General features: G+C 41.9%; 1 protein-coding gene and 1 long non-coding RNA gene across 2 annotated transcripts in view; both read right to left on the reverse strand.

The window, feature by feature from the left end:
* LOC122561128 (uncharacterized) overlaps window positions 1-6,949 on the reverse strand; it is a 43,412-nt gene extending 36,463 nt beyond the window's left edge. The window contains exon 1 of the mRNA XM_087999198.1: window positions 6,789-6,949. Within this exon, the coding sequence (XP_087855324.1) occupies window positions 6,789-6,872 (84 nt within the window). The 5' untranslated portion in view covers window positions 6,873-6,949. The remainder of the gene's footprint in view (window positions 1-6,788) is intronic.
* A 441-nt stretch (window positions 6,950-7,390) lies between these two features.
* On the reverse strand, window positions 7,391-18,311 carry LOC122547626 (uncharacterized). Its single transcript, XR_015760932.1, has 4 exons — window positions 17,599-18,311; window positions 17,272-17,496; window positions 11,414-11,544; window positions 7,391-7,567 (listed from the first exon to the last, which is right to left on the reverse strand). It is a non-coding gene; the product is annotated as an uncharacterized LOC122547626 (long non-coding RNA).
* Between the last annotated feature and the right edge of the window lie 4 nt (window positions 18,312-18,315).

Raw genomic sequence — 18,315 nt, forward strand, 5'->3', positions numbered from 1 at the left:
TTTTGCCATGTCTTGCAACAGTGCTTGGTAATCTCATTGTTAACGTACTTCAATATAGTGGGGCCAATTAACCATGTTGGCTGGACAACTGGCTCCAAGTGACACCAATAGTGTGGGTTCAATTCCCAAACTGGCTGAGGTTACACTGAAGGACTCTCTTTATTGTCCCTCCCCTGAGTCATCTCTCTCTGATAAGAGAGCAGTCCTATGATCCACTGAGGACTACAGTGTCTTTATCTTTGCTTCAATATACTAACAAATTTGTAATTCTTAGACATATTAATTGTGGAGACCAAATAAAGCTAGAATGGCATTTTGAAAGTGATTTTAGTTAACTTGTTTCAAATTCAGTTTTGTGCAGTTACCTATAATTCTTTGAGCTAAAATATATAATAGGCTTTGGAATTTTCCAGAGTACTTTGATGTACCAGTTGGGTCATTTGGGATGTTGTTAATCACAAGGGTGTGACAGTATCTATGCTGACACAGACAACTTATTTTGTTGGTGCAACATTATCTCGACAGAAATCTGTGAAGCCAAGAGAAATAAGCTGTCATAAAAAGGATGATCCTATAGTGACTGACATGGCAAGGTACCTGTCAGGAGATATGAAAAAGGGATATCGGTAAGATGACATCACTGTTAAAGAAATCATTCAAGAATTCAACACACATTGCCCAATCTGGGATTGATCGCGTAGTTCATGCTTTGGCAACATGGTTACAGTTCAGGATTATGTATAGGAAGTAAAGGCTAGCAAGGGTTAATAAACAATGACTGCTAGTTGTTCATTCTGATAGAAGAAGTCCGAAGATGAAAGCAGAACTTCAGTCAACAGAACAAACCAAAAGACAGTTTTAGTCACCTATAAGTCATGAGCTGGTGTCTCAAAGTGAATTGACTGTTCTGTTGTACTTACTAGAATACATTTCACTGAAATTATGATGTTTGTGAAAACACTTGTACTTGAAATAGTCTTGTAATCTTTAAATTGGCTCTCTTAAACTCAGTCTATAATTTGCAATTGACTTAAGTCTTATAATTGAAGTTAAAGAGAAACCCAAAATCTTTTAATGCCTTCACCTCAGGTATAATCCGAGCTGGACTTCACTGGACTGCATCCAATGTAAGTATACTCTCAAGTAAAGAGACCAGACATAATTATAGTACTTCAATGCTTTATCTTATATCATCTTTCTTCTTCCAGGAAGCACTAGCTTTGGATGTCTTACCTTTGTGGGAATGTACTCAACTGTGCCTGAATGATTTTCTCTTTAAAGTCAAACCTTTTTACTTCCTTGACTGTTTACCTGACAATTTTGACTTGTTCACTCTCATCCAATTTAAATTAGCTCTCCTCCAATTAAACATTTTTACTTTAGGTTGCTCCTTGCCCTCTTCCATTAAATAACCCTAACATTAGGATATTAAGATCAACGTTCCCTTAAAAAAAATCCTTTGACACTTGATCCAGTCAAAAAGGATTATGCAGGACACATAACATAGAACCAACCCACTTGACTCAACTAGTCTACACTGGCATTAGCCCTCCTCTCGAGTCTCAATCTATCCTTTCCTGATAATGTGTATTGTTATGGACTGGACCAAACCCCCTCAAAATATATTGAGATAACCTAACTGTTTCAAATTTTAAAAGGTAAGCATCAGGCATTACATTCCAGATACAATTCGATTGGTCAAACTACTTGACTTTAAGCAAACACACACTTCAGTTATAAACTACAAAAAAAAAAGACAAAATAAAAATAAATTAAAAGAATTGGCTTAACAACTCTATTGAAATGCTTAACAAAATAATGTATACATTAACTACTACTAATTAACTGTTCCAATATAGTAACACCTCATAAACACATCCTTGGCAAAGGCAAATTCGTTAAAATAGATTTTAGCTGTAACAGAGAGAGGAATAAAAACTTCCACATCTGGCTTCAAGACCCCAGCATCTGCTGAAAGCTAAAACTAAAAATCCTGGTTCGGTGGGAGATTAACCCCATGCATTCACTCCACTTCTATTGTTCCAAAATGTAAAAAAAAAGGCCTCACATGCTGTTTACTTGCTTTGAGAAGTCTGCTCTTCACCGCTATCTCAACTTTTCTTCATAAAACAAAAGATCAGAACACACTTCTTAATGCCACTGTATCATACAGTATGTGCCCATACATTTCTGGTATTATCCTGAGAAGTCCTCTTTACATCTTCTGCACTGCCTGTATCTAATTTTACATCACGGCATCAAGAACTACACACAGTCCACAGTCTGTTCTAACCCAGGTTCACTATATGTTTACAACAACCTCCAGAACTTGGTTTGACTTTTTTTTCTAATGGCCTTACTAACTTGATTTAATGCGACCCACCTCATTTCCTTGAATTAGAAAAGTGCATCCTTCCTTGTTGAGGCACACATCTACTGCTCAAGTAAATTTTCCTAAAACTACTTCAGGAAGTTTCCCATTTCTCTGTCTACTATAATTATCCAAATATGGATGGATTAGTGAAAGTTCTGGTTTACCACTAATCTTTTCCTTTTATATCTCCTTGTAATTTCCAGGCAATTTTGCTCCTTTATATCTTTCCTAGCATTAAGTGGCCTTCAGATTGCATGAATCTATTGTTCCTTTTGTGCTGGTAACAAGGAGGGCCAATCCTGGTAACTTCATTAATTGGAATTCCAGCAAGGCTTTTGCCAACATTCCACAAGGAGAACTGCTCAGCTAAGTAAAAGCTCACACAAAGTGAAAGTGGCAGGTAGAATCCAAAATTGGCTCAGTGCCAGGAAATAGGGGGCAATGATTAAAACTGCTTTCATGGGGTTCAGCAGGGCTCAATGTTAACACTTTCGCTCAACATCAATGATTTAGGCTTTGATGCAAAAGACACAATTTAACCAAAAACACAGGTGATAAGGACTAAAAAGCCAATAACCCTAAGGGGACAGATTGTCAGAAACTCTGGAAGGAAGTTAAGGAAAATTTTTTTCATCCAGAAGGTGGTGGGGATTTGGAACTCTGATTGAGAAAGACAGATAAACCCTAATGTTTGAAAAAACAACTTGGTGCATGGAGTTGAAATGCCAACAAGAGGAATCGAGAGCTAGCGAGAAGGGTGATTAGACTAGATATCCATTTTTATCCAAAAGTGAAAAGGAGCTGAATAGTCTTTTATTGTACATTTTGTTTTTACATTTAACTTGGCAGATATAGTTCCACTCAAACAGGTTGATTTGCCCAAGATGATACTGAACTTCTTATTGTTGGATCCGAATCAATTCAGGTAAGTAAGGAGTATTTTGGAGTCTGAACAGAATAAGTAAGGAGAAAATGTTCCTGTTTATAAAAAAGTCAGAGGGTACTGTTTTGAAGTGTTTTGTGAAAGCAACATTGAGAAAATTATTTTTCATACCAAACGTTTAGGATCTGTGATAACCAGAAGTGTGGTAGAGGCAGGTTCAACTGGGCCGTGGATGATTAGTTAAATAGAAACAACATTCAGGGTTACAGGAAAAGGCACTCAGAGAGCTGATGCAGACGCAGACACATCCTCCTTCTGCTCTGTAACAATTAAGATGAACTAGGCGGAAATGGGTACTGCAGATGTTGGAGATTACAGTCAAGATTACAGCGGAGCTGGAAAAGCACACAGGTCAGGCAGCATCCAAGGAGCAGGAAAATCAATCTTTCGGGCAAAAGCCCTTCATCAGGAATGAGGCTGAGAGCCTCAGGGAGTGGAGAGATAAATGGGAGGGGGTGGGGCTGGGAAGAAGGTAGCTAAGAGTGCAATAGGTGGATGGAGGTGGGGGTAAAGGTGATAGGTCGGAGAGGAGGGTGGAGCGGATATGTGGGACAGGTCATGAGGGTGGTGCTGAGCTGGTAAGTTGGAACTGGGGTAAAGTGGGGGGAACAGAAATGAGGAAACTGTTGAAGTGTCCCAAGGCAGAAGATGAGGCGTTCTTCCTCCAGGCATCGGGTGGTGAGGGAGTGGCGATGGAGGAGGCCCAGAACCTGCATGTCCTCGGCAGAGTGAGAGGGGGAGTTGAAATGTTCAGCCATGGGGTGGTGGGATTGATTGATGCAGTGTCCCAGAGATGTTCTCTGAAGGACTCTGCGAGAAGGCATCCAGTCTCCCCAATGTAGAGGACACCGCATTGGGAGCAATGGATACAATAAATGACATGTGGCAAAGTGCAGGTGAAACTTTGATAGATGCAGAAGGCCTCCTTTGGGGCCTTGGACCGAGGTGGTGGGGTGGAAAGAGGTTTGGGCGCAGGTTTTGCAATTCCTGCAGTGGCAGGGGAGGGAGGGTTGTTAGGGGCGTGGATTTGACCAGGTAGTCGTGGAGGGAACAGTCTTTACAGAAAGCAGATGGGGTGGGGAGGGAAATATATCCCTGGTGGTGGGGTCTGCTTGGAGGTGGCGGAAATGTCAACGGATGATATGATTTATGCAGAGTCTGTTGGTGTGGAAGGTGAGGACTGGGGGATTCTGTCCTTGTTGCGGTTGGAGGGGTAGGACATGGATGAGATGCGTTGGAGGGCATCTTTAACCATGTGGGAGGGGAAATTGCAGTCTTTAAAGGAGGTGGCCATCTGGTGTGTTCTGTGATGGAACTGGTCCTCCTGTGGCGGATGAATTGGCAATACAGGATGGCATTTTTGCAGGAAGTAGGGTGCCAGGTGGTGTAATCTAGGTAGCTGTGGGAGCTGGTGGGTTTGTAGAAAATGTCAGTGTTGAGTCAGACATCATTGATGGAGATGGAGGGGTCCAGGAAGGGGAGGGAGGTGTCAGAGATGGTCCAGGTAAATTTAAGGTTGGAGTAGAATGTGTTGGTGAAGTTGATGAACTGTTCAACCTCCTCGTGGGAGCATGAAGTGGTGCAATTAAAATGATTCCATCAGATTTGACTTGTATCTGGTAACGGCTTTGGTGAATCAGTCTCTTTTTCTCTCCACACAATATCTAGCCTCTCTCCTGCTTTTGCACATTAGTATTGTTGGTTTAGTCAATTTTGTGATCAATTGTGATCCTCAACAGATCATTGAGGAGTTTCAGTGATGGTGTAAATTAATGTAAAAAGGAGGGGAGTTAAAACTCCCTTGTCAAAGATGGTCATTTCCTAACATTTCATTTGCCTTTCAGCAGCCAAAGCCTTGATCAACTTGCAACCACACGTCTAACAGCTACCATGTCATGCTTATTTCTACTGGTGCCATCAATTCAACGGTCTTGTAATGAATAACACCTTCATTCAGATGAAAGAGCCTTCAGTGTTGCCTTTTTACTGTTTTCCGTACACTGACCCTATTTGCGGATGCACATTGTTTTGTGTACATCGTCAGACTCTTTACTGACGCACCGTAGTTATCACGGCCCTTCAGTGTTGCCTTCTCCATTCTCTTTAACCCTCTAAATAGTCACATGCCTCAACTTTAGCTTGAAGTATTGAGTTCAAAGCCCTATCCACAAATCTAATTTTGTGATTTGCCATCCAGCACAGTTCAAGTGAAATACCTCACTTTCCAAATTCCTGAGCTATGTACTCTTAGAAGCTATACTCGAAAAAGTAGATTTTGTTTAAACCTGTGCACTGCTATATTTATAGTAACAACAATTTCAAAGACCAGAATCAGCTCTGCTGATGAGATAACCAGATCTAAACAGTTTTAACTGTGCAGTCGTCACTAGCAAGCACTGTGATAGAAACCACACCATTTTAGACTATAATCACTGGACAATACAGAACTTGAATGTGCAGAAAAAAAGGTGCTATCAAAGCCTTTCATCTTGCACTCTTCATGATAAGCACAAGAACACACAATTTCAATCTGTCACAACAATTATTACAACATGAGAAAAAAAAGTATTGCTTGGTTTGAAGTCCATTCAGGTATTGCCATGCAGAAACCAACAAAGAACTGCAGGCTCCCCAAACTCTTAGGAAATTAAAAGAAAATACAACAAAGGTTTGAACTTTTCATTTGCAGAGAACACATGTTTGTCACTCAGCAAGTATATGCATCTATTTGTACACTCAGGACTGTTCAATTGCAGAATAGCATCTGAGGTATTGTTTTAGTGATATGACTCTCTTTTCAGCAGATTTCCACTTGAGATTAAAGTACAAGACGAGATTAGATTTTAGTAAGGCACCAACCCTTGAAACACCCCGAATTCTCAGCCAAATGCCTGCGTGAAATACTCTGTGGAAACCTACGATATCCAAGTGCATGTACTCAACGCTACTTGCTGCGTGGTCTCACAGCTCAGTATTGCAGCAATTTCTTCAGTCATTGATAGCTCAGCATCCCTGAGAGTATTGGATCCTGGATCTCCTCAACACTAGCTTTGAACTTCTCTCCAGCCCACGTTCAAAACTCACCTGTAAAAGTTTCCCTCAACTCGCATTAATATCGCCTTTTGATACTTGCTCCTGGATTTTATGACACTTATAAATGCGGTCTTTAAAACATGACCTTCGGGATGCGCTGTGTACGCCACCAAGTTTTAGAGACCAATGTTCAAAGTAGCACATAGTTCACAAATATCCCAATAAGAGTTAGAGGACTGTGTTCTGAGTAGTTAACCTAAAGTTAATAACTACAACTCGAAACTACTCAGGCTCAATTACCCACAAATAATCCACACACACACATATATATATATACAATATATCTGTGCGGGACCTTCCCTGACTGCGCTTCTTCCCCTGGCTCGAACTTCATTGCCGACAAAGTACCGCTAAAGGAAGAGGCAGGGGGACACTCACATTATCCGCTTGCTCCCACACACCCGCTTCCTGGCTCAGGGCCCGCTTTTGCAGCGCGACCGTGTAATCCATAGACAGAGACATAACCCAACCAGGGACAGCAGCTCTCTCCCCAGAAGGCGAGGACACACACTCCACGACGGGATCGATTCTGTTCGGCTTCTCGGCTCCACTCGGGCACCGGGCTTCCGGTCTGCGCCGCGCTCGGCTCCTCTCGGCTCCGGGTCTGCGCCGCGCTCGGCTCCTCTCGGCTCCGGGTCTGCGCCGCGTTCGGCTCCTCTCGGCTCCGGGTCTGCGCCGCGTTCGGCTCCTCTCGGCTCCGGGTCTGCGCCGCGTTCGGCTCCTCTCGGCTCCGGGTCTGCGCCGCGTTCGGCTCCTCTCGGCTCCGGGTCTGCGCCGCGCTCGGCTCCTCTTGACTTCAGGACTGCGCCGCGCTCGGCTCCTCTTGACTTCGGGACTGCGCCGCGCTCGGCTCCTCTCGGCTCCGGGTCTGCGCCGCGTTCGGCTCCTCTCGGCTCCGGGACTGCGCCGCGCTCGGCTCCTGGTCTGCGCCGCGCTCGGCTCCTCTTGACTTCGGGACTGCGCCGCGCTCGGCTCCTCTCGGCTCCGGGTCTGCGCCGCGTTCGGCTCCTCTCGGCTCCGGGACTGCGCCGCGCTCGGCTCCTGTCGGCTCCTGGTCTGCGCCGCGCTCGGCTCCGGCTCCTCTCGTGCTCTCGGCCCCGCTCGTCCCATGTGCAAATTCAAACCCGGAATGGCGGTTGGTGTGGGATGGTGGTGGTCTGCAAGTTTTAAAACCAAATCTATAAGTTGTATTCGAATACATAATCGGAATAATTGAAATTTACAGCAATAAATACTGTGAATTGTACTTTTCTGCTCTTCACACACCATGTCTCCAACACTCCCAAAACCTCTCCGTACAAACTAAACAATTAGTGGATCTGTGTGTGGAGTTAGGGTTGGTGGACGTCTGGAGGCGTCTCCACCCTACAGGCAGAGATTTTATGTTATTTTCCAATCCACACAGATGTCACACGAGGATTGGTTTTTTTCTGACCTCAGTGGGAACCCTGGACTTGGTAAGCATCTTGTATGACTGATAATATTACCATCTCTGATCATGCTCCAATGTACCTGTTGGTTAAGATTAAGGATGCGATAGTGAGCTGGAGGCACTGGCGAATGGATCCCATTATCCTTAAGGGTAATAAGTTTGTGGAGTACTTCTCTATGGAACTTAGGGCATTCCTATACATTATTTCAGGCTCGGTTAGTAGCCTGTCCAACAGTTGGGAAACTGCCAAAGCCTATGCTAAGGGCTTAGTTATTTCGTATTCTGCCAGTAGGAAGTGGCAGAAGGGTGAGCAGCAATGTCTCCTTAAAGCACGGTTGAAAGCAGCTGAGAAGATTTACTTTGACAGGCCCTCGTTGGCCAAGGTACAGGATTACAGCGCTATGGTCTGCATTGAATTCCGTGCTCTCATAGACAGCAAAGAAGGAGCTTACTTTCGCAAAACAAAGGTTATATGAGCATGGTGACAAATTGGGCAAGTATTTAGTGTATCTCGCCAGGAAAAGGAGTGCCCCTCAATCCATTACATCGTCTAGGGAAAGGTCTGGGAACCTAGCATGTAATTCCAAAAAGATTAATGTGGCATTCCAGAGATTTTACTCTGAATTATAGCAATCTGAAGGTTGTGAGGACGGGCAGGCCAAGATGGAATCCTTTTTCAAAGATCTGGAGCTCCTAGGTGTGACCCCCGAAAAAGAGTCTTTTCTCAATGCCCCTTTATCAGAGCAAGAGGGTGCAGGAGGCTGTGAAACAGTTTCAGAGTGGAAAGGCATTCAGTCCTGACGGACCTTCCAGCAATTCTATCAGGAATTTATAAGAATATTGTTAGGCCCGATGCTCAACATGTTCAATGACTCGTACAGTCACAATCATCTCCCACCATCTCAGAGAGGCCAATATTTTGCTTATTCTTAAAAAAGGTAAGGTCCCGGAGCAGTGTGCTTCTTACAGGCCCACTTCACTTATAAAAATTGACTTTAAAATCCTTTCTAAGACTCTTGCGTTAAGGCTGGAAATGATGTTACCTTCTATTCTTAAAGAGCACCAGATGGGCTTCATAAAGGTACGCAGATCCTCCAATAATGTTAGGAGGGTGCTTGATGTAATTCAAGCGTGTCAACAACAGTCATACAGGGATTGGTGATTTCTCTAGATGCAGAGGAGGTATTTGACCGAGTTGAGTACCTTTTTTATATTCTCGAGCAGTTTGGCTTGGGCGAAGCTTTTATAAGATGGGTAAGGGTTCTCTACAGTGACCCTCTCGCTGCGGTCATCATCAATGAGGTACGATCAAGCAATTTTAGCATTATTAGGGGCAGCCAGCAGGCCTGACCCCTTTCACCGTTGCATTTTACATTGGTAATTGAACCGTTGGCAGAGATCATTCGTAGGGATCCCAATCTATCGGCTCCAGAACTGGGGTCAAAATTACATAAGATTTCATTGTATGCATATGAGGTGCTTTTTTTTGTCAAATCCAGCAGTTTCAGTGCCTCGCCTGATATAATGCGTTAGATCGTTTGGCACCTTTTTTGGGGTACAAGATTAATTTTGCAAAATCAGAGGCTATGCCTATAAGTGGTCTTATGAATGTGCTCGGTCTTGAGGGCGAATCTCGATTCCCATTTAAGTGGTCACGGTGCGGGGGGAGGCTTATGTATTTGGGCATATTCATCACTCCAGTTCTTGATCGATTGCTTAAAGCTAATTTTGTTCAATTATTCGACAAAATCAAACAAGACATTCAAAGATGAGAGGCAATTCTGGTCTCATGGTGAGGTCGGACAGCTCTTAAGATGAATATTCTCCCCGTTTGTTGTACCCTATACAGATGCTCCCCCTAATTTGTATTAAGCAAACGTTCAGGAAACTGAAAGGCTGGTTCAACTCTTCTATTTAGCATCGTAAGTGGCCCCTTATTGAATTAGTTAAACCGCAATTGCCTCACAGACTGGGGGGAGTGGATCTCCCAGACATCAACTTTTAGCTTATGTGAGTGATTGGGCTTTAGGGGATCCTTTTTCAATATTGTTAGATATCGAAACCTCTCAGGCAAAGTGCCCCCTTTCTAGTTTGCTGTTTTTGGACAAAATGAGGACAGTTAAGGAATACTGCCATAACCCAATCGTTATCAGTACTGTTAAAGCATGGAAGGCAATTCGGCTGAGGGAAGGCAGTATTCACAAAACATCTGTTCTTACACCTGTAGTGGATATGCCAGGTTTTCAAACGGGATGATGGATTGAGGATTCAAACATTGGGTGGCTAAGGTTGTGTCTTGCATGGGTGATTATGGAAGTTACTCTGGCAGTTATGTAATTAACTTAGTGTTGTAATGCATGCTTGGATCATACTACAGGGCTCCAGTAACAGATAAAGGTAGTGCAGTGTGATAGGTTAGCTGAATCACTGGTAGCTGAGCTAATGCTGAAGATGATGGTGTTTAGATTAGATTCCCTACAGTGTGGAAACTGGCCCTTTGGCCCAACAAGTCCACACCCACCCTCCGAAGATTAACTCACCCAGCCCCATTTCCCTCTAACTAATGCACCTAACACTATGGGCAATTTAGAATGGCCAATTCACCTGACCTGCACATCTTTGGACTCTGGGAGGAAACTGGAGCACCCAGAGGAAACCCACGCAGACACAGGGAGAATGGCTGGAATCGAACCTGGGTCCCTGGTGCTGTGAGGCAGCAGTGCTAACCACTGAGTCACCGTGCCACCCCCAAGAACACTAGCCTAGGATTATGGTTTGCTCGTCCAGTAACATTACCACTACACCATCATCTCCCTTTTGTTTGTAATGTGATAGGTTAAGTGTGATGGAGGGAACCAGTGTGGCAGAGGATGATTAGTTTAGAAAGATAAAGCAAGCCACCATGACTGGTTATGCTAATATTATCCGATAAATGCATAAAGAATAACTGTATAAGTTGCAGGAGAACAGAGGACCTGTGGGGAGTCAGGGAAAGGCATTTTGCTAGCTCTCACGGCTTTGATTTTGCAAGATTAAAGTTTAATTTTATGAAGGATTTTCTGCATCTCTTGTTAGTTTTTTTTATAGAACATGGAGTGATTCTTCTACAACATGATTTATTTGAGGGAGACATAATGATGTCTTTTGACCAGTTAGCGCAGAAATACAAGCTATCTAGCAGGGACCTCTTTTGTTTTTTTTCAAATGAGGGATTTTATCCAAAAAAAGACTATGCTTTTGACTGATCTCTACAAATCCGTCATAGGGAGGAGGGTGCTCAGTGCTAAGAGTACACTTTCTGCCAGCACCTTACATTATCAATTGGGGGGTGGCCTGTCAGATGAGTTAGATTGTCTTTTCAGGGAGTAGGAGAGAGATCCAGGCATTGAGGTCTCAGAGGCATGTGAAGATATTTGGGAAAATGCAAGAAAGATATCAATTTGCAATAGGACCCACGCTTTACAGTTGAATATTCTCCACAGGGTCCACTTAGCTCTGGATCGTTTGTCAAAACTTAAACCAGAGGTATCTTCGACAAGCCCAAGTGTAAAGTTGGAACAAGCATTCTTACCCATTGTCCCTGGTCCTGTGGTAAGCTTCAAACATACTGGAGCACTGTGGCAGGTGCAATGGAGGGGATTTTGGGTGTAAGGGTGGAGGAGGACTCGATCTTTCTTCTTTTTGGCCTGACCAGTGTATTCCCTACAAATACACACAAGAAAAAACTTTTTAACACCCTCACTTTCTGTGAAAGAAAGAACACCTTGTTTGGTTGGGAGTCCCTAAAATCCTCTGCGCCTGTCGGGTTGGTGTACAATTGTTATGGAGCATATCCCCTTGGATTTTCTTATAAGTATGGTACACCACAAAACTGATAATCTCTAGAAGACATGGCAGCCCTTTTTGGTCTATCGGGACACAGATTTGTCTGTCACACTAATAAGGGCTTTTATATAGCCATAACGATTGTGCTTTACGAGTCCAATATCCAGGCGGGGGGGGGCAGTGAATGTATGAATATGTGAAAAGTAATGCTCTCGATATTTGAGAGTTAGTGTTTTGCTTTTGCTGAGCTGTGTTTTTTTTATTAGTTTGTTAGTTATTATTTATTTAGTTAAGTAGTAAGTTGGGTTTTTTAAAACATTTCAGTTACATCACACTGCAAATGTTTGCTATAAATTCTGTGCCTTACAATTGTATCCTCCAAAATCACCTGATGAAGGAGCGGCGCTCCGAAAGTTAGTGTGCTTCCAATTAAACCTGTTTGGACTATAACCTGGTGTTGTGTGATTTTTAACTTTATTTTTATATATTTATACATTTGTACATGAGGGCAGTTTGAGTTTTAAAATTATTTTTTGGTGTTCTTTCTTTATATTGTTTTGAATTATATTGTTTTGTATTTGTTGTAATATTAAAAAAATCTATTTTTCAATAAAAATATATTTTTAAAAATGCAGTTGGAATTTTATCCTTCATTACTAAGGGGATTGAGTTTAAAAGCAGGGAGATTATGTTGCAGCTGTACAGGGTGCTGGTGAGGCCACACCTGGAGTACTGCATGCAGTTTTGGTCTTCTTACTTGAGAAAAGATGTACTGTCACCAGAGGGAGGTTCCCTAGGTTGATTCCAGAGATGAGGCGTTAGGTTATGGGAAGAGACTGAGTAGACTGGGATTATATTCATTGGAATTTAGAAGAATGAGGGGGGGATCTTACGGAAACATATAAAATTATGAAGGGAATAGATAACATAGAAGTAGAGAGGATTTTTCCACTGCCGGGTGAAACTAGGACAGGAAGGCATAGCCTCAAAATGAGAGGTAGAAGATTTAGAACTGAGTTGAGATGGAACTTCTTCACCCAGAGGATTGCGAATCTGTGGCGTTCCATGCCCAGTGACGTAATTGAGGCTGCTTCATTGAATGTTTTTAAAGCTAAGTTAATTTTTTTGAACAGGAACTGAATTAAGGATAATGGTGAGAGGGCGGATAAGTGGAGCTAAGGCCATGAAAAGATCAGCTATGATCTTACTGAATGGTGAAGCAGGCTCGATGGGCCAAATGGCCTACCCCTGCTCTTATTTCTTATTGTTATGAAGGTATAGGTATGTACAGAGAGAGGAAGCTGGCAAGGACTTAGAGAAGCACATGGTGTGCTGTAAGATTTAAAAATGTAACATTTGATTGACACAAATAGCTGGTGCTGTGTTGCCATGGAAAAAAACAAATTCAAATTCAGCCAATCAGTTTAAATTATGCCCCAGATACCAAAATCCAATCGAATTTGAATTTTACTATTTGGATTGACATCAAACCAATGAAATTATCTGATATTTGGAGTATAAAATCAGACATTTTGAACAGTTAGGGGGAAAACAGCAAAGAGGGCCAACAACAGTCTGCTCGCCGAATAGGTTTCTGAAAGGTACCAGTCTAAAAGAAATCTGTGCAGCAGAACACCAAAGTCAACCAAAAGGAATCTACAGAGAAAGTTCGACATCTGAAGACTACACCTGGGTTTGAAATTGATTTTGTTGTAAATTTAAGAGGGAATTTATCAGACCAGTATTGTAGGGTTGGAGGTAAAATATAGGTTAAAGAGAAAGGAATTGTATATAGCTGTTGTTTTAATGTTCTCTGCTGGACTTAAAGAATAAAATTGTTAATTTTTACATTAAATAATGACCTCTGGGATAGTCCTTTGCCTCTCAAAATTTAACAGATTATGGTGCGAGGTGAGCTTCTCTGTGTGTCAGGTTTAAATTGGCAGAGGGGTTTACACCGTGTCGTAACATTATGGATGACAATATCCAGAGAGAGAAGGCTGTTAGCTGAGCAAAAAGAGAGAAAATTTGAACTTGAGAAGTTGTGACTTAGTCAGCAAAATCAAGTTTACAGGATGGGGATTAAAAGAGAAGGTAGTGATATATAGAAATATGTCAAAACTCTGCCACAATTTGATGAGAAAGTTGTCGAAGCCTTCTTTATTTCATTTGAAAAATTGGCTAGGCAGATGGAGTGGTCCGAAGATTTATGGATAATGCTAGTTCAGACTAAACTGGTAGGTAGAGCTGGTGAGGTATTTGCCGCTCTGTCAGATGAGGGATCGAGAGATTATGAAGAGGTCAAACAGGCTATTTTAAGTGCTTATGAATTGGTACCAGAACATATAGACAACGGCTCAGAAGCATAAAGAAAGAACCAGGTCAGACTTATGATGAGTTCAAAAGAATTAAACATAGTCATTTTGATATATGGGTGCAGGCCTTAAAGATGGATAAGACCATTGAGGCTCTAAGAGAGATTATTCTGCTGGAGGAGGTTAAAAACTCACTTCCAGAGGTGATAAGAATTCACACAGAGGAACAGAAAATTCAGAAAGTGAGAAGGGTAGCAGAGTTAGCAGATGAGTACATGTTGGTGCATAAGACCAAGCTTCCGGCCAGAATTTCATCCTGTGAGAGATAGAAGTTGGGAGAAGGGAAGTTCCTACAATATGAAACAAAGGCTGGAGAATACTAGTAAGAGTTTACCATAGGTTAAAGAACCCCAAGAGGGTGGATAGGAGGTGAAAGGCCTCAGGTGTTTTCACTGTAATGGAGTGGGATACAGAAAATTACAGTGCCGGTGGTTTCAGAAGGGCTCTGGAAAAGGTGTTTTCACTGCCAGAAGGTGGGACACGTAACGACACAGTGCTGGTCGTTAAAGAAAGGCACTGTGGGAAAAAATCTGGAAAAGAAGCTAAGCGAGTGGCATTAGTGAAAGTGGTAAAGGAGACCCCAAGAAAAGCCAAGGAGCTGCAGGAGAGTGCACAGCATAGGCAAGGGCTGGGTTTGGAGTGAGTGCCGGATCTCTACAAAGAATTCACCTCTGTAGGGAAAGTTTACTCAGAAAGAATGGGGGTGAAGGGCAAGAAGTTATAATTTTGAGAGATACAGAATCTAACCCAGTCTCTAATAATAAGAGATAAGCGAATTTGCATTCTTTCTGATGTTACCTGAGAGTCTGGTAATTTGTGGGATAGATGAACAGAAATTTAGAATTCCCCTATGTAAGATCAGGTTGGAGTGTCAACTCAAGACTGGGGAAGTAACAGCGGGAGTGTCAGTTCCAGGAATCCAGTTTGTTCTTGGGAATGATTTAGCAGGTCCAAGGTGGGAGTGACACCCGTTGTTGGGAACTGAGGATTAAAAGAAAAATATCCTGGTATTTTCCCAGACTGTGTAGTAATAAGGTCCCACTATCATGTCACAGCACGAAGCAAAAACTAAAAAGGTGAAGAAGTTGAGGTTCAGTTGGCGGACACCCTTTTTGATATTATGATGCAGGAACAATCTGAACAGGCAGAGAGTCAGAAAGAAGTGTTTAGTCCTGAAAGACTAAGGGACTTGCAATAGCAAGACAAAACGATAAAAGATATATATGTGGATGTGTACTCTGAAAAGGTAGCAGGGAGTATTCTTGAGGGTTATTATCTGAAAGATAGAATCCTAAGATGGAAGTGGAGAACGCAGCAGGTTAGTGCAGCAGAGAAATGGGCTGAAGTGCACCAGATTGTGTTGCCAGTAGCATACAGACAGGAGGTGTTACAGGTAGCCCATGAACTACCTGTAGGAGGTCACCTAGGGGTACAAAAGACTCAGGCTAGAGTACAAAAACATTTTTATTGGCTTGGAATGCACAAGGATGTGGTTAACTTTTGCCGTATGTGTCATATATGCCAAATGGTAGGTAAGCCACAGGCAGTAATAAAATCAGCACCTTTGTTGCCAATTCCTGCATTTGAAGAACCTTTCACATGGGTTATAAATGAGTGTGTAGGTCCCCTACAGATAACTAGAAGAGAAAAAGAACTGGAGAAACAATTGTTAGTTACTGTCCCGCAGAGTGAGGAATCAAATCCAGATGTTGTAGATCTTGATATGCCTCAAAATATGTTAAAAAATGAAGAACTCCTTGAGGAGTGGGATAGGTTAGTGAACTATCTATTTGAGGAGCAAAGAATGCAGTTGAAAGATTTGTTATGAGGACATATGCAGGAATCAGATGGGGAGGATGAATGTATTGTACATGAAGTAGATGTAGGGAATGCTGTTCTGATAAAACAACACCCCTATTGGCTTAATCCTTTCAAAGCCAGACTGAGGAGATGGAGGCCACATTCATCACTGAACCGAGCCAGAGCTAGTGGAGTTTGCCAATCGTCTTAGTTCCCAAACTGGACGGAAGTCAACAATTTTGTGTGCATTATCGGAAGGTCAATGCCATTACAAAATCGGATTCATATCCAATACCAAGATCGGAGGACTGTATCGAAGTTGAATAAGCCAGTTCATCACCAAATTGGATTTACTGCGTGGTTACTGGCAGGTACCTTTATCAGACACTGCGAAAGAAATTTCTGCGTTTGTAACCCCAAATGGGCTATATCAATTCAAAGTGATGCCCTTTGGAATGAGGAATGCACCCGCCACATTCAAAGACTATGCCTGGTATGAAATTGACTTTGCCGTAAATTTAGAATATATCAGACCAGTATTGTAGAGTGGGAAGTAAAAGATAGTTTTAAGAGTAAGGAGTTGTAAATAGCTGTTGTTTTACTGTTCTCTGTTGGACTGAAAGAATAAAATTGTTAATTTTTACTTTAAATAGTGACCTCTGGGATAGTCCTTTGCCTCTTGAAATTTAACAGATTATGGTGCGAGGTGAGCTTCTCTATGTGTCAGGTTTAAATTAGCAAGGGGTTTACACTGTGTCGTAACATTATGTATGACAATACCCAGTTTTTATTGTGTTCTTGAATTAGATCGTGCTTTACCCTGACAGACTTTAGCGTTTCTTCACATTATTGGATACTACATTAATTTCGAACTGTCAACCCCAAACGTTTCCTTAGTTATAACTGTGAATGGATGAATATGCTGATTATCAAATCCCTGAATAATAAAAAAAGGTTTTAATGATTGTAATGAGATCAGCCAGGTGGATCTCATAGAATGAGTTCCCTGATTGATCCAGGTTAACAGCCCTAATCAGGGAGCCCTGGCTGCCAGATATAAACAGGAATGTCAGAGGTTCTATTCATCCTGAGACCTGGCTCAGTCTTAAGGATTGTCCATGTGTAAATAAAGGGTATCTTAAGGACAGGATACTGACCTCTATGGAGTTATTTCATTAACCAGTTTTTAATTAGCTCCAAATAACCAAATATTGTGAATAAAACTTATTCTTAAAAGAAGTAGCAACAATTGATTAATATATAAACTATGATTTGGAATTAAAAGTATATCCTCTTTATCGACACACACACACACCATATAAAAAACATCTCTGCAGAGATGATGATTTTAAGGCAAAATGGGATAAATAAAATGCTCCTCTGGTCAAAAGTCTGAAAACAAAGGAATAAAAAAGCAATAACTTCTCACATTCATTGAAATTTCCAGTCAATTAAGTTGTAGGTTGCCCAGCTTGGATTCCCATTCCACTTGAATTCAAATTGCGGAGAATTGGTTTCAGTCCAGGACCATAGGTTTTACTAGGTTGACAAAATTACTGTCCAAAACTACGGAGTTCCCAGGGAAGTCTTCTGAGACCAGGACTTCAGGAGACTACAGCTTCCTGGGTATCTTCTTTACTCATTGACTTCAGGTCTGCAAAACAGAATTGTAAGATCAGAGGAGGTTGCTCAGCAATCATTAATATTTTTCTTGAAGCAATTTTCCCCATAATTACAGTGATAAACCCTCTACTACCTTGAAATTGATGCTTTTCTGCTTCTCCGTAGTCATTTGATTTCAGGTGAAAGGAGGATGTGACTTGCAGCACACATTGAACTTCTGACTTCAGTAATTAGCAGGTGGTTCACAATTCAGGTACTGCTGAATAAAATTACCAAAGATCCTATGATCCATTTCAGTCCAGAAACTGTCCAAATAATTCCACCTCTTCCTACCATTACAATCATTCATTTCTAGTTAACCATTGCACAAAATCTCCAGCTATATCACCCTTTTAACCTTCAACTATTGTAATCAAACATGATTACATTTTTAAATAGTCATTCCGATAATATGATCAGTCTTGAGGTGATAAGGTTTTTGATGTTTTGTGTTCTTCTGAGGAGTTATGGTCTATCAATATATCTTCCAAATAGGATTTGGAGATGCCGGTGCTGGACTGCGTGGTACAAAGTTAAAAATCACACAACACCAAGTTATAGTCCAACAGGTTTATTTGGAAGCACTAGCTTTCGGAGCACTGCTCCTTTATCTAGTGGTTGGTGAAGGAGCAGTGCTGTGAAAGCTAGTGCTTCCATTTAGATTCACTACACCATTAGGTTCACTGGTTACAATTCGGCTCATATTTTTCCCAAGTAATTGGAGCGGTTTTAAACTCGAATGGCAATGGTTTGACAGGGATTTCATCCATTTGCTGTAATCAAAGCTGATAAATACTTAGCTCATGCTGTC

The sequence above is a fragment of the Chiloscyllium plagiosum genome, unplaced genomic scaffold (assembly GCF_037043375.1).
Source record: "Chiloscyllium plagiosum isolate Xiang-an unplaced genomic scaffold, Cpla_swu_hap1 HiC_scaffold_22, whole genome shotgun sequence".
NCBI lineage: Eukaryota > Metazoa > Chordata > Chondrichthyes > Orectolobiformes > Hemiscylliidae > Chiloscyllium > Chiloscyllium plagiosum.